General features: G+C 35.2%; 1 protein-coding gene across 1 annotated transcript in view; it reads left to right on the top strand.

Moving 5' to 3' along the window:
- Nucleotides 1-14,913, top strand: part of SLC25A21 (solute carrier family 25 member 21) — a 704,781-nt gene that overhangs the window by 612,808 nt on the left and 77,060 nt on the right. The window contains exon 4 of the mRNA XM_027847443.1: nucleotides 8,947-9,013. Coding sequence (XP_027703244.1) covers nucleotides 8,947-9,013 — 67 coding nt within the window. The remainder of the gene's footprint in view (nucleotides 1-8,946; nucleotides 9,014-14,913) is intronic.

Consider the following 14,913-nt stretch of genomic DNA (forward strand, 5'->3'; position numbering starts at 1 on the left):
TTCATATTTTACAAATATTAGTCACCATTTCAGTAGCTTTTTCCCTCTCAGAGATTTCCATTAAATGTCTAGGTTCTAATACCGTGCTAGTGGCTTTGTCAGGTCATACTGTGCAGCATTGCACCTGGCTAACTTTCCAGGAAATGGAGTCATCAGGCTAACTTGTGAATTATATTGGAAGCTGAGGTGATTTTTTTTTTTACTTAGAAAGCAAAGCTTGGGTTTTTAAACCTATAGTTAGAGTTCTACATTTCATAGACAGTTGTAATAGTGAACATCTTATTCATAAATATGGATCTAAAGACTTTAAAGAAGAGATTTAGAAGGCAACTCAGAGGTCATCTACTATACTCCTCATTTTACATTTCAGGAAACTGAGAAGTAAGGTGATTTTTCCAAGGTGACCTAGATAACAAGCATCAGAGGCAGGATTTAAACCTCTACTTCTTTGAAGAGCCATTACTCTTTCCACTGTACCACATTATCTTTAAATATTTGAAAGTCATGCAGAAGTGTGACTAATTTTATTCTAATTGACTCCAGAGAGAAGAGAAGCCATGGGAAGAAGTCATAGAGAAGAAGATTTGAGTTTAATGTAAAGCATTTTACTATTCTTCTATATTTATTTCATCACTTCAAGGATCTATGGTTTTATTAGTATAGTTACTCCTTCCAATGATGCAGGTCTCAGTCTCTCTACACCTCAGTATACTGTCTTTATATGTTATTCTAACTTCTCTAAAAAACCACTTATTGACCAACCTTCAGTTATAGAATCTCTTCAAACTTAGCTAAGATGGTACAGGGACAAAAGACATATACTCATTGGATCATATACTCAAAGTCTTTCCAGTTTGGTAGAACTGACAAATCAGTCAGTCAACAAGCATTTATTTATTTATGTGCTGGGCCTTGAGGTAAATGCTGGAGATAGAAATGAAAACAAAAAGAAAGATAATCCCTACTCTCAAGGAGTTTACATATTAATGAACGAAGACAACACATCAAAGGGAGCTGAAGTGGGGAAGAGTAAAGATAGGGGTACAGTGGCTAAATCCAAGCTCAATTCCATTGCCACATCCTTTATGAAGTTTTTATTGATCTCCCTATATAAAGTCTTTGCTTCTAGTGCCCCCCTCACGCTGAAATTACCATGTATATTCAAAATCATTTTGCATATCAGAGATAATCAATCTTCATTCCTTCCCCAAAATGGAAATTTCAGGAAAATGTTACTAATGGGACAAGGGACCTACAGGGCAAAATCAGGAGGCAGATGAGGAAATCTTACATGACTGGGAGACAAGCCAGAGCTTGTGCTCTATTGGCATGGCCTTCACAAGCCAAGGCTTACCTCTGTAACATACTGAAGTACCTATAAGTCACTAAGCATTTATTTATTACCTGTTATGTGCCAGGAATAGTATTAGACTCTGGAGATACAAAGACAAAAATGAAACAGTCCCTATCCTTCTGGATTTGAAGTTAGAGAAATTCTAGCCCTGATACTTGCTAACTTTACAATGTCATTTAACCTCTCTGAGCCTCAGTTTCCTCATCTGTAAAATGAAGGAATTGGACAAGATAACCTGTAAGATCCGTTCCAGCTCAAAATCTAAAATCCTATGAATACTGGTAACTATTCAACCCATATTAGTACTGCAAACACAAACAATTCTGTTATTCCATTGGCATCTGAAGCCTTTATATAGGTTGAGTGGCAGGAACTTCGAGCTAAAAATACTTGCTAAAGTTTTCACTTTTTGCTGTCTCCCTTAAAACTTATTTGTTGCTTTCAAGAGAAGAATAGATGTAACTTTAAAAAAAATGTTTTTCATTCCCTTTGGCTAATCTTCCCACTTCCCTAGGCCTAAATGAAAATGACCCCAAGATGCATGCAATTTTGTGAACTTCAAATTGTAGATTCCACATAACTCAAATGACAGAGCCGTGAAACCCAGCTCTTTCATTTAGACTCTGTGAACCACTGAGACTTGTGGAGTGTAAGTGAAGTCAGAATAATGCCCTCAAGGTATAACATCAGGGCCAAAATTCTGCCCTGGGTTGCATGCATTCAGCTAGCAATGGGAGCAGCTCACTCTTAACCCAGGGCTGAATTTGGCCCTCATTGTTTTAATTATAGAGCTATAGTGTGTGGGTTAGAAACTTGCATTTGACAGCAGCAAAGAAAGAGGATATTGTATGCCTTCAATCAGCCTTGTATTAGTAGATCCTTAAAGGGAAAATTATGTGAAAGGAAGAAAGAGGAAGAAAACAACAAACTAGCAAGTTCCCAATTTCAATATAATTTGGAGAAAATGACTGATTTGGTTTGGTCATATTGCCAGAACAGATGACTCAAGGCTTCCAAACAAGAAATGGAAACCAGAAGGATGCCTAAAGCCTGGAGGAAGAACAAATTGTGAAGATATGATTGACTGTAATGTTTCAAAATCAACCTCACCAAAGATGAGTTTGGGCCACTGCCCAGAACAAAATTGAATGGTGATGTTCATTTAGGTCCTGACTATTGAAATGAAATAAAATGTAGTAATTGTATTCTGTTAGGTATATGGATGTGTTAATGCTTTCCAATTTCCCCAACTAGAGAGCTGATGTCACTTTACCTGTCACTCCTATTTTATGCTTCACTGATGATTGTTATTGGTGCTCAGGACTCTTGCTGAATGCCAGTTTTTTTGGCAAAAGCTGTGATCCAGGTGATAGGATTCCTCTCATGTTGGATGTGGTTTGCTACAGGTGGCTTTGGAACTTGGAAATAATTTCTTTGATTGACCTTTTCATGCCTTAAAATGATATCTAGATCTATCCTGACATCCCTAGCATTTGAAATCTACAATATCCTCATGGTCATAGTACTCTGACTAATTTCATAGGATAGGAAACTAAGGTCCTTCATCTCTGGCAAAGCCACCTAATCTAGGCAAAGGTTTGGTTTTCATAGGCAACACTTCTTTAAATTTGCACTTTTCCTGCTCTGCCAGACAGGAACAGGATGGTTCAGAGGGGCAAGTCCTGCATTTTGAGTTGGAGGATGGGGGGTTCAAATTCTGATTCAAGCATCTACTATCCCTCATATAACCTGTATAACCATACCAAGTAATCTCCCTGGGCCTTTGTTATCAGTAAAGTGATAGATTGGGCTAGGTGAACTTTAAGTTCCATTTAAATTTCAGTTAGAAATCTATGATCCTAGGATCCCATATATTGATTCATTGGATAATATTTAGGTCATTTTTTCTCCAACACCACATTATGCAATAGGCATAAACCTCCTAAAAAGACAGCCCTTAGGAAAATTGGACTTAATATGTTTAGGGGCAAATATGAAAAGAAGAATAGAAAAAAGTAGGATGTAGTTGCCCATCTCTGGAATCCTGCCTAATGGCTTAGCATTGTGGGTAATCTCCTGCTACTTCTATTACTACTACTACTACTACTACTACTACTACTACTACTACTAGCATTTATATAGCACCTTTAATAAGGTTTGTAAAAGGCTTTAAAAAATATTATCTCATTTGATCCCCACAACAACACTGGTAGGTAGGGGCTATTATTATCCCCATTTTACAAATGAGAAAACTGAGGCAGACAGAGGTAAAGTGATTTGCCCAAGGTCACACTAGTAAATATCTGAGGCTGGATTTGAAGTCAGGTTCAGTTCTCTATCCATTGCACTTGCCTCTTTAAAAAAAAAAAAGCTAGCATTTATATTATACTACAAAGTGTTCAATATGTTTGCTCATTTGAACTACTCACCAACGGTATTTGAACACATTGGTGAAATAACAACAACAACAAATAAACAAATGGTTCACAAGGACTAGACAAGACATCTGATCATTCCATTCCTTTGGAATAGTTGTATTTGTCCTCCCATACATGGCTAAAGTTTAACAATTAGTTGCAAAATTTTGTACAATTAAGTTTTTAGATATCCTAAACTCCAGCCTTCCCAAAAGACGAAAGAACATGACTAGGCACATGATGTCTGAGTGAACAGATTGAAGAAATGAGTGTCCTAAGTTTTGTGCTTTAAATCTTGGGAACCTAGGAATCAATTAATGAATGACAACATTAAAGCTTCTTTGAAGATGTGGCTTTGTGTAAGTAAACCACTGAGACTGGGTATATGCTGTTAATCACAGGAAATTCCATATTTCTGTGCATCCATACAATCAACATCTTTTCATTGACTGTGACAAGACCTTGGAGCCACCAACATGTTAATTTGTTTCACATACACATACACACAGATGGAAATGAGGAGTAAAATCACTTATTTTGTAGGCTTTGGCACAAATCTGTATTCAAGTATGCTGTATACAAGCTGTGCCTTTGAGAAGGGATGCAATAAACTTTTTGATCTTAATTTTATATGCATATATAAATACTATAAGGTTTTGGCTTTTGTTATACAATTGAGAACAAATGTGAACTCAGGCCGTATCACATGGTGAGGACTCTACTGCTTATTAATAATGATATGAAAATGACAAAGATCCTAACAGCAGGGCATTGGTCAACTTTGGTCTTGGCCTCTTTATTTCCCATTTGTACAACAAGGAGGGTAATATATGGCATCAAGTTCACTCAAAGATTTATAGACATTAAGGAGATGATAATAGCTGACACTTATACATACTTTAAAGTTTATGAAGCTATATACATGTATGTATATACATATGTATGTATGTGTATACATATATATGTATAGTTACCTAATTTGACCTTTGTAAGTGTCATTGTTATCATTATTTCCCAAATGAGGAAAAGAATTGGAGAGGCTCAGATATATATATACATATGTGTATATACATGTGTATATATATATATATATATATATATATTACTACCTGCAGATGTAAAATTAGAAAAACCAGGTTTAAATTTCTACTCACCACTTACTAGGGCAAGTGTCATCTGAGGTAATTAATTTAAACTCTCTAAGCTGAAGTTTCACTATTTGTAAAATAAGTATAATAACATGTTCTTGTTTTTTTTGCGCAAGGTTGTTGTAAAGAAAAGTACTCTGTGAATCATAAAGTACATAGAACCATAATGGAGGAACATGTACAGATTGTCTTGGCATGGTATCCCTCCACACAGGGAGGCTAGGGAGCTTGCTTTAGGGAAAATCATGTTGATGGGTAGGGGAATTGCCTTAGAAAGACCATGGGGACATTGTACAACTGGTTCTAATTGGCTAACCACATGGTAAAGAGGAGGCTTTTTAATTGGCTATGGAAGTATTTAAAAGGTCATGTTTGGCTTCTGCCATCCTTCTATGCTTCATTCACTTCTGGGGATCTTAGTGGTATTTTCACTTGTGGTCTCTGGTGAAAAGCCATGCTGAAAGCATGAAACCACCCCTCAGAGGTCATGTGACCTTGAGAAACAGGCTTCCGTCCTTGGCTTTTTGGTTTTTGTTTTTGTTTTTTCATTATAGGTGAAGGGAGAGTCCTCTAACTTGGGAATTTTGAAAGGTGAGTGAGGGAGCCACAGAAATCTGGGAGTCAGAGTCCAGGCCAGGTTTTGCAACTGGCACAGGATTGATACTCAAAGAAGCAACTTTTGAAAATGACATTTGAGACCTCAATCAGGTGGTAACTGAGACTCAATCTCATCTGGCAGTCATGCCACATCTAAACATGAACTTTATTGGACCAGTGCTGTGTAGGAACTGAGGTTAAATTGAAACTACTTTCCCCCCAGAGACCAAGGTGGTATGGGGTATAATTTGCCTCAGGGTATTGCAGAAAAAAACTTTAACTTTATTCTTGCTATATCTTTGAAGTGAATATCATCTTTAAAATGTTAATCAATGCTAAATGATTACATCGAAATAAGAAGATAGTTGCAAGCACCTAACAATGGGGATTAGGGGGAGATACACAACCATGCAGGGTCTCTAGCCAATGAAGTAAAGAAAGGAGAATCCCCTCAATCCCTCAGGATACCCCAGAACCCTGAAGGGCAGATTTAGCAGCCTGATTGCTGTAATAATGAGCCAGAGTATGCATGTTACATAAGCAATAGATAGCATTGACTAGAAAGCTATCAATCATCCCTGAGCCTGAGCCCTGTTTGCACAAACCTGGAGAACTCATTCCCCTACCTCTGTATGAGAAAGGGTTCCCTAGCAGCTAACTACTGTTCTGGTGTATAACTTTCCTCTGAAGACCAAGAGCAAGCATTTATTAAGCACTTACTATGTGCCAAGTACTTTGCTATGTGTTGAAGATACAAAGAAAGGCAAAAACAGTTCCAGTTCCTCACATTGTAATGAGGGAGACAATATGTAAATAGATAATTAACACACAAGACATATTATAGAGCAGTTGGAAAGTAATCTCAGAAAAGGTACTACTAGCAGCTTGAAGAATTAAGAAATGCCCTCTGCCAAAGGTGAGTCTCAAAGGAAACCAGAGGAGCTAAGGGGTAGGATGAGGAGGCAAAGTATTCTAGGAATGGAGCCAAGCCAGAACAAAGCCATGGATGGAGATAGCAAATGGATTGTCTTGTCCAAGGAGCACAAAGTAAGCCAGTACAGTTAGACTGCCGAATATGTAGAAAAGAGTAAGGTATAAGAAGACAAAAGAAGGAGGAAGGGGCCAGTTTATGAAGAACATTAAGTGCCAGATAGAGGACATTATATTTTATCTTGGAGGTAATAGAAAGCCACTGGATCTCAGTGGGAATGGGGCTATTGAAATTCATCTAGCACTCATTGCTTTCCAAAGGAAAGGAACAAATGGTTGTCCATTTTTCTTTGAACACAATCTCTGGGGTGGACGGATTAAACTACAAGTGTCTTCCAAGTGACATTTTCTTCCCAGTGGTTATTTTCTTTTGCTCCTTCTGGGCAATTTTAAAGGAAACTCAAGAAACTCCTATCTATTAAATATATGGCCACAAAACCCCGGTTCCTCAGATCTACAAATAGTAATTGATTCTAAACCTTTTCTCGCAGCAAAACAGATCTAAAGCCTGTCTTTTCTACTTTGTTTCTCTGTCTAAGCAGATAGGATTGTAGAGAGCAACACCCATGAGAATTTTCCTCTCTCTCACTCTGTAGATGCCACTGTGGAACAGCAGGATTCAACTCTTTTCCAGTGAGCTTACAGCAACTGCTCCAGCCTTTCTCCAATCAGTAATCAATATTTCTGTCAATTATAACTTTTTAAAATCTAAAAACATCCACATGCAAATGAACTGATGGACCACATTTCCCTGAAGCCATCATTATCTCAGTCATTGCTCTGCCTTCAGTTCATCTGAGGGACTGTTCCCTATCGAGTCCTCATAACAGGATTTTTTTCCCCTAAATTTTTTTCTGTGAGGCTGTATCTCTTCATAAGTGAGTTTTCCTTACACAAATGTTCTTTTTATATCCTTTTCAGCAGCCAAACCATTTGCATATAAAGAAGGCAGTAATTTACATCTAAAAGGTTTCAATGACTTTCTAAAAGGCCAGTGATCCTAGATATGTTTCATATTTTATACCAGATTGCCATATTAAATTTTGTTCAGTATACCCTCACCTCCCATTTTCAATTCTATCCCCCTTCAGAGGGATTTCTAATTCCCTCTTCCCATTATCACAAACTGATCTTTTCTTACTATTTTGTTGGGAAAGATTTAATAAATTAATTCATGCTTAAGTTTAAGTGATAGTAAATAGATTGATGTGTAGGAAGAGAATCAAGGTAATTGATACATAATCGGTCTGTATCCAGGACCTATTTTGTCATCCAGTCAGCATAAGACCACTGAATTTAGAGTCAGCTGAGTGTTAGGTTCAAATCCCAGCTCTACCTTTATTGGCTATGTGACCTTGGGTAAGCCATTTAACCAATGTGTCAATTTCTTTATCTATAAAACAGAGATAATAATATCTGTACTACCTATCTTACTGGGTTTAAGGATCAAATGAAATAATGTATGTAAAGTCTTTTATAAATTCTAAAGTGTTACATAAATGTCAGATATTTAGATCACCTTTTATCATAAATAAAAGCAATCACCCCTAGACAGATTTTTAAAAATTACACAATGAATAAACTTTGTAATTTCATCCTGGATTATTTTTTTATATTTGTCAATATATTTCTATATATAACAACATTTAGGAAACCCAAGCAGTTATATGTTTATATGATGGTAATGGTTTATATGAACTTTTCAAACTCAAAATGAAAGTACAACAAAAAACATGTAAAACATTTCAGACTGCTAAATTCTTAAACTTTGAAATAAGTAGAGAAATTAACCATCAATTTAGCAATTATGAATGCCCATTATTTTAGTTAGTTCTTTCTATAGATAAATCTTTTTGTAGAGTTGGGCTCCCTTAAACATGGCTTCCACTTTGCTCTTCTCACCATGAATCTCTTCATCTTATAGGAGACCTTAATAGAAGCTGTTCCTCCCCTACCCCCAGTAGTAATTTACAACCAACATAACCAATCATCAAATGAATTATTATAAGACATATATTAATTATATTACATATATTATAAGTAGGTTAGATTAGATGATCTGTGCCAACTTTAAAACTTTAAATCTTATGAATCCATTATACATCTTGGAAAAGCAGATTAATAAGCAAGAGTGTTTTCTTCACAGCTAAAGGAAGATAGATGAAACTTTGTATTCATTAGATTTTACTGGTAAGAAGTTTTCAGGTTTAATGTCACATTCATTAACTTATTAATATCATGATGATGGTAAAGAAGGGATTAACAGCATTTCTACTTTTCAACTAATACAAAAGGAGACTTTATTATTAATGATGGTAACTTGAATATTTGGAAATGATTTAGGATTAGGGGCTTTTGTCCATAAACAAAGGCAAAATTGCCTTTTCCATAATGCTCTTACTTATAACTAAAAGAAAATCTTTTTTTTCGTTCCTAACAGGTTGTTTGGGTTTTACAAAGGAATTCTCCCACCCATCTTGGTTGAAACACCAAAAAGAGCAGTGAAGGTAAGCATTACCTTTGGAAAACAAGTTCCATAATAATAGAGATGGTTATGGCATCAGAACATTTTAAAGTATTTCTCAACATTCCGTGTATGGGTCATGAAGGTAAAATGAATTATTTTCAAGGCCCTGAAATTAATACTGACATTCTGTAGCAGACCTTGAATTACAATTCCTCTCTCTCTCTCTCAAGTATATTTAGCAGTTCTCAGGTTCTTTATTTCTCCAAGTAATTACACTGTCTTGTTAATAAGTAGTAATACAAGGCAGCAGTTTAGATATTAGATTTCCCAATATTCCCTTTGAATAATTTTCCTCCAAATATACCTCCCTACAACCTATCCCTTGGATTAAATTTGAATCAGCACCTAACTATTTCTCCCAAGTCAACCAGCATTTGGGAAGCACTTACTATGTGTCAGTCACTGTGCTAATTGCCAGGGACCCTGAGGTTTTGTGACAGACACTATACTATGCATACCAGAAAACAAAGTAAATGAAACTGGCAGTCAGGTCATTAACTTGGTTCAACATTGTAGTTGTATCATCTTTGAGAATTTGTATAGTAATTTTAATGATCCTCAAACGCTCACTGCTGTAAAAGACCATTTCTTTAATACTAATATTCTCTGCGTAATGCCATATGGCTACAAATCATGGAATACCATGATCTTGGAAGAATCAAATTTATAAATACTCCAAAAGCAATGGGAAGACACATTTTCTGCAAACCTTTCCTTTGTTTGAACTTTCCTAGTACTGTGAAGGGCAACATCATATCCCCAGTCACCCTGGCTCACAACAACAGTGATAGCCTCAATGCATTTTTACTCATTCTTCATATTTAATTAATTGTAATTTCTACCACTACAACATCTCTCACGTACATCCCCTTACCACCATTTATCCTATTCAGACATGTGTTAAAAAGAAGCCCATTGAATTTATCTCAGAGATAAAAGGAATGATTCAGTATTAGGAAATAACCAATATTATTCATCATATTGAAAATCAATATTACATAATTATGTCAATGAATGTAGGAAAAGAGTAGTAGTCATTTACACTAAAAACACCTAAAAAGCATAGGCATGACAGGATCCTGTTTTCTCATATGATAAAAACAAAGCATGTAATAAAAACCAAAAGCTAGTATTATTTACAATTCAGAAATACTAGTAACTTTACCAATAGCTATATGGGATATTCCTTCTTCCTGTCATTATTTGACATAATCCTAAAAATACTTGGAACAGCAATGGGACAATAGAAAGAATCTAAAGGCATAAATATCAGCAAAGAGGAGACAAAATTATTCCTATTCCTAGAAAGTCCCAGAGAATCAATACAGAAATAAACTAGAAAAAAAATAGCTTCAGTAAAGAACACAAAATTGGTTCACAAAATAATCAACAATTTTTAAATGACAACAAACTAGGTGATCATAGATTTGAAGCCAGAATACGTGAATTTATAAATGATGGATAAACAAGCATTTTTAAGTGCTCACCATGTGTTAAACACTGTGCTAAATGTTTGGGATAAAAAAATGGTTTAATATCCAGAATGTAAATGCATATTTGGACAAAGTCAATGTGGAAATTTGTTTTTCTGGATTATACTTATTTATTGTGAGATATGTATTTATTGTTCTGTAGGTATGTGGAGGGGGAGAGGGAAGCAGTGAGTAGAAGGGAGAGTTAATAAATGCATATAAAATAAATTTGTTAAAATAATTATAGAATAAAGATTGAATAAAATAAAAAATAAAGATGGAATGAGAGGTTAAAATGTAGAAATACAATCTCTGAAGGAAAGAATTGGAAGAATGATAAGTACCTCTTAACACAAAGTAGTAAACTATACACAAATAATCCAGGAAATAATAAGACACATTAGAACAAAATCAAATAGTTAAAAGATTAAAGTAATTATAAAGTACATGCTATCAAAAATAGCTGACTTGGAGAACAGATCAGAAACAGATTTTCTGAGAATCATTGGATTCCATGAAAAACATGACCAAACATAAAATAAAAAAGGTTTGGCCACCATATTTCAAGAATTTATACGTGAAAATAGAACAATTAGAAAGTCAAAAGTGAAAATAGAAAAAGTCCAATAATCCCCTCCAGAACAAAACTCCCATTGAAAACTAAAATTTTCATAGCTAAAATACAGAACTTTCGGTAAAAAGAAAAAAATACACCAGCAGCCAGCAAGAGTTCAAGGAACAAGTTGCCCAGTCAGTATCATGCAATATTTGGTAGCTGTGACTAGAAAAAGAGAGGAATTCTTGGAACACAATATTTTAAAAGAGTAAATAACGGGTTACAATGTAAGTAAGATCATTACGGAAAAGACAATTTTGCCTTTGTTTACGGGCAAAAGCCCTTAAGTGAATAAAGGGTTACCATGCTAAACTGAAGATAATTATACTGGGGGAAAATAAATCTTTAATGGAAAAGAGGACTTTTGCACATTCCTGGTGAAAAGACTAGAGCTTAATAGAAATATTTTTTTTAAAAGAGGGAATGTCTTTGAAGTACCATATTTCTAAATATATTACCAAAATGTAATCATCAAAACTAGAGTTAAAATAGAAAAAAAAATTGATCAGTGAAATAGATTAGGTATACATCATACAGAGATGACTGCAAATAGTAGCATAATGTTAATAAATAGTAATAAATCAGAAGACCCCAACTACTCAAGTAGGAACTCAATGTTTGATTTAAAAAACTTTAAAGCAGTCTGTCAGAAATCAAGTTTTTAAAACATCTCACATTGTATAGCATACAATAAGATCTAAATGAACATGTGAGCTAGATATATAATATATTGTCATATTATATATATAATATGTAATTATATATATATATATACACACATATATATAGCATAACTATTTAGAGATGAAGGAAGGAAATAACTTTTATAACTATGGATAGCAGAAGAGTTCTTGACCAAACAAGAGATAGGAAGGATCACAGGAGATAAAATGGACACTTGTGATTAAATAAAATTAGAATAATTTTGGATTAACAAAAACAATGCAGTTAACATTAGAAGAGAAACCACTAACTGGGGAAACAAATCTTTGGCAGCAATTTCTCTGATAAAGTTCTGATTTCTAAGCTATTTTGTCCAGATACATTGCTAAGGTGAGACCATGTCTTAATCAATCAAAGACTTTATACTATGTGGAAAAAGTCCTTGAAATTCATTAAATGAGCTGGAATGATGGCAACAAAAAGTCTGCTCCAATTGGTTGAGGACTTGATTATGCTGTGGGAAGCTTATATAAAACCAGGAGCTAGTTCAAAACCCAAGAGATTAGAGTGAGTGTTGAGCTGGAAAAGGGCAATTCTAGCTAAGTCCTGGGGAAGGAATCACTTGGAGGAAAGGAAAGCAGCTTGGCTTCAGTCTTATTCTCTTCTTCCTCCCCCCTTTACTGGGTACAGACCTAAACAAACTTTGGAGAACAAAAGGGTTTGGAATTTTTCATCATTGTACTAGCAGAGTTTTCCAGATATCAGTGGTTGACAGCAATATCTACATGGGGAGCTAAGAACAGACTGAATTCAATGAGGAAAAGCATAATCAAGGCTCCACTAGGAGCCCACAAGAAAAGCTACAGTGGCAGAGAAAGAAAAAAAAGGATGAACTCTGTAAGTCATACACATTTAACTTAATGTAATAATCTGAACAGTAACCATTCTTCTTCTTTTCTTCCCCCTCCATGGAGGCCAAACTATTTTGACTAGTTATCCCAAGAGTCTTATTCTGTCACTTAAAAGCCTAAAAAGCAGTTTAATTAACAAATACTTGACTTAATTGAGAAATAGAGAAATAACACAGCTAAGGGTAATGCTAGTTTAGAATGTGAAATCATTTGTAAAATCTTTTAGGGATGAAGACAGAATATTATTAGTTTCACTTCATAAAACAAGCAAAGCAGTAGGTAGTAAAACCAGTTTAAAGGAAGTTTGACAAGATGACAGACTAGACATTCTCTCAGTACCCATTAACTCTCAAACCTCTTACTTCAAAATATAAAAACAGGAATCATGTACCAGATATAGAATGATTTCATCTGAATCCACAGAAAAGAGAGAGAGAGAGAGAGAGAGAGAGAGAGAGAGAGAGAGAGAATGAGAATATTCTAGTACATAAAAAAAATCCCTTGATTTTTTTTAGAATGATAGTCTTTGAAGTGTGTACTAAGTACCATGCTTTATGGTCTTATCATGGAAGGGCCCGTATTAACATCCCTTTCTGCTGCAAAGACTTTGAAAGCAATCCCATCCACTACATGACCCCATTACACAAGTGGCAGACCAGTCACAAGGAGGAAGGGTGTATGAAAGTATCCTTCATTCTTCCTTGGGCTTTCCCATAGATAGACCTCCCTCCCACCCCCACTGGACTGAAGAGATCCTGTCTAAAACACCCTTTATACTCTCCCTGGGACCTGATTGAAATAGTGGGCCAGGTGAAGCATTCACCAATTAGTACAATGAGACCCTAGGGAAAAGTTCTGGTAATGAAAGAGTTAAAAACCTCCTGGGCATAGGAAGTCCTTCTGGACCTCTGACATAAAAGAGACTGGAGAGAAGATGATGAGGAGTGGAGACTAAAGTGTAGCATGTCTGGGACCTGTCAAATAGTAGGATAATAAATAATAATAATTAAAAACCCTCAAACTGTACAAGCTATTGTTTGAGAGAAACATCTAATAAGCAAAGACATACACAGAATAAAACTAAGAATCTAGAACAAAATTTACTATGTATCAGATGAGTCCCCAAAAAGTGGATGCTGCAAAAGGCAGCACAAAGCAAAAACAAAAACCTTTAATGACAAGAGATAAACAGGCAGAGTACATTATGCTTAAATAAACGGTTGCAAATATTAAACAAAAATACAACAATGGCATAGCACTAAATTTGGAAAAGAAAACTTAACTGAATTTTAAAGACAAAAATAGTAGAATGATAATACTGGGAGACTTTAATATTCGTTTCTTAGAGCTAGAGAAATCTAACAGAAATATCAACAAAATAGAAAATATAGAACTGAACAAGCTATGGGAGAATTTAGTGCTAAAGGACTTATGGTATCTTCTGATTGAGACCTTTCTCTTCTTCTCTCTGTCTCTGTCTCTGTCTCTGTCTCTCTCTCTCTCTCTCTCTCTGTCTCTGTTTCTCTGTCTCTATTTCTTTCTCCTATTTAGAAGATGTGTCTATATGTATATATTTATATGTCTATGCAAACATATGCTTAACATATATATGTCTATGAATGTGTGTATTTCTCAGCAAAGGGAAGCACCTTTACAGCAACATAACACATGTAGGGTACAGAGAAATTGTAAATATATGTAAAAAACCAGAAATACCAAACACACTTTTTGCAGAGCATAGTGTAATAAAAATAGTTCTCAATACAGGGAGCACAAGGAAAAACAAAGGCCTAAGAAAGTCTTAATAAGGAAATCCTAAACAAATTAGAACAATCAAAAGAACAAATCATTGAAACAATAAACAACATTAAATACAATGATAGTGATGATCAATATATCAACATTTTTGGAATGCAACTAAAGCAATCTTCAAAGGTGGGGAAAAACACACTATATCCCTAAAACATACATTAACAAAATAGAAGGGAAAAGAAGAATATTGGGGCAGCTAAGTGGCACAGTGGATACAGTACTGGCCCTGGAGTCAGCAGGACCTGAATTCAAATCCGGCCTCAGACACATAACACTCAATAGCTGTGTGACTCTGGGCAAGTCACTTAACACCAACTGCCTTATAAAAAGAAAGAAAGGAAGGAAGGAAGGAAGGAAGGAAGAAAGAAAGAAAGAAAGAAAGAAAGAAAGAAAGAAAGAAAGAAAG

The sequence above is a fragment of the Vombatus ursinus genome, unplaced genomic scaffold (assembly GCF_900497805.2).
Source record: "Vombatus ursinus unplaced genomic scaffold, bare-nosed wombat genome assembly UNPS02015406.1, whole genome shotgun sequence".
Taxonomy (NCBI): Eukaryota; Metazoa; Chordata; class Mammalia; order Diprotodontia; family Vombatidae; genus Vombatus; species Vombatus ursinus.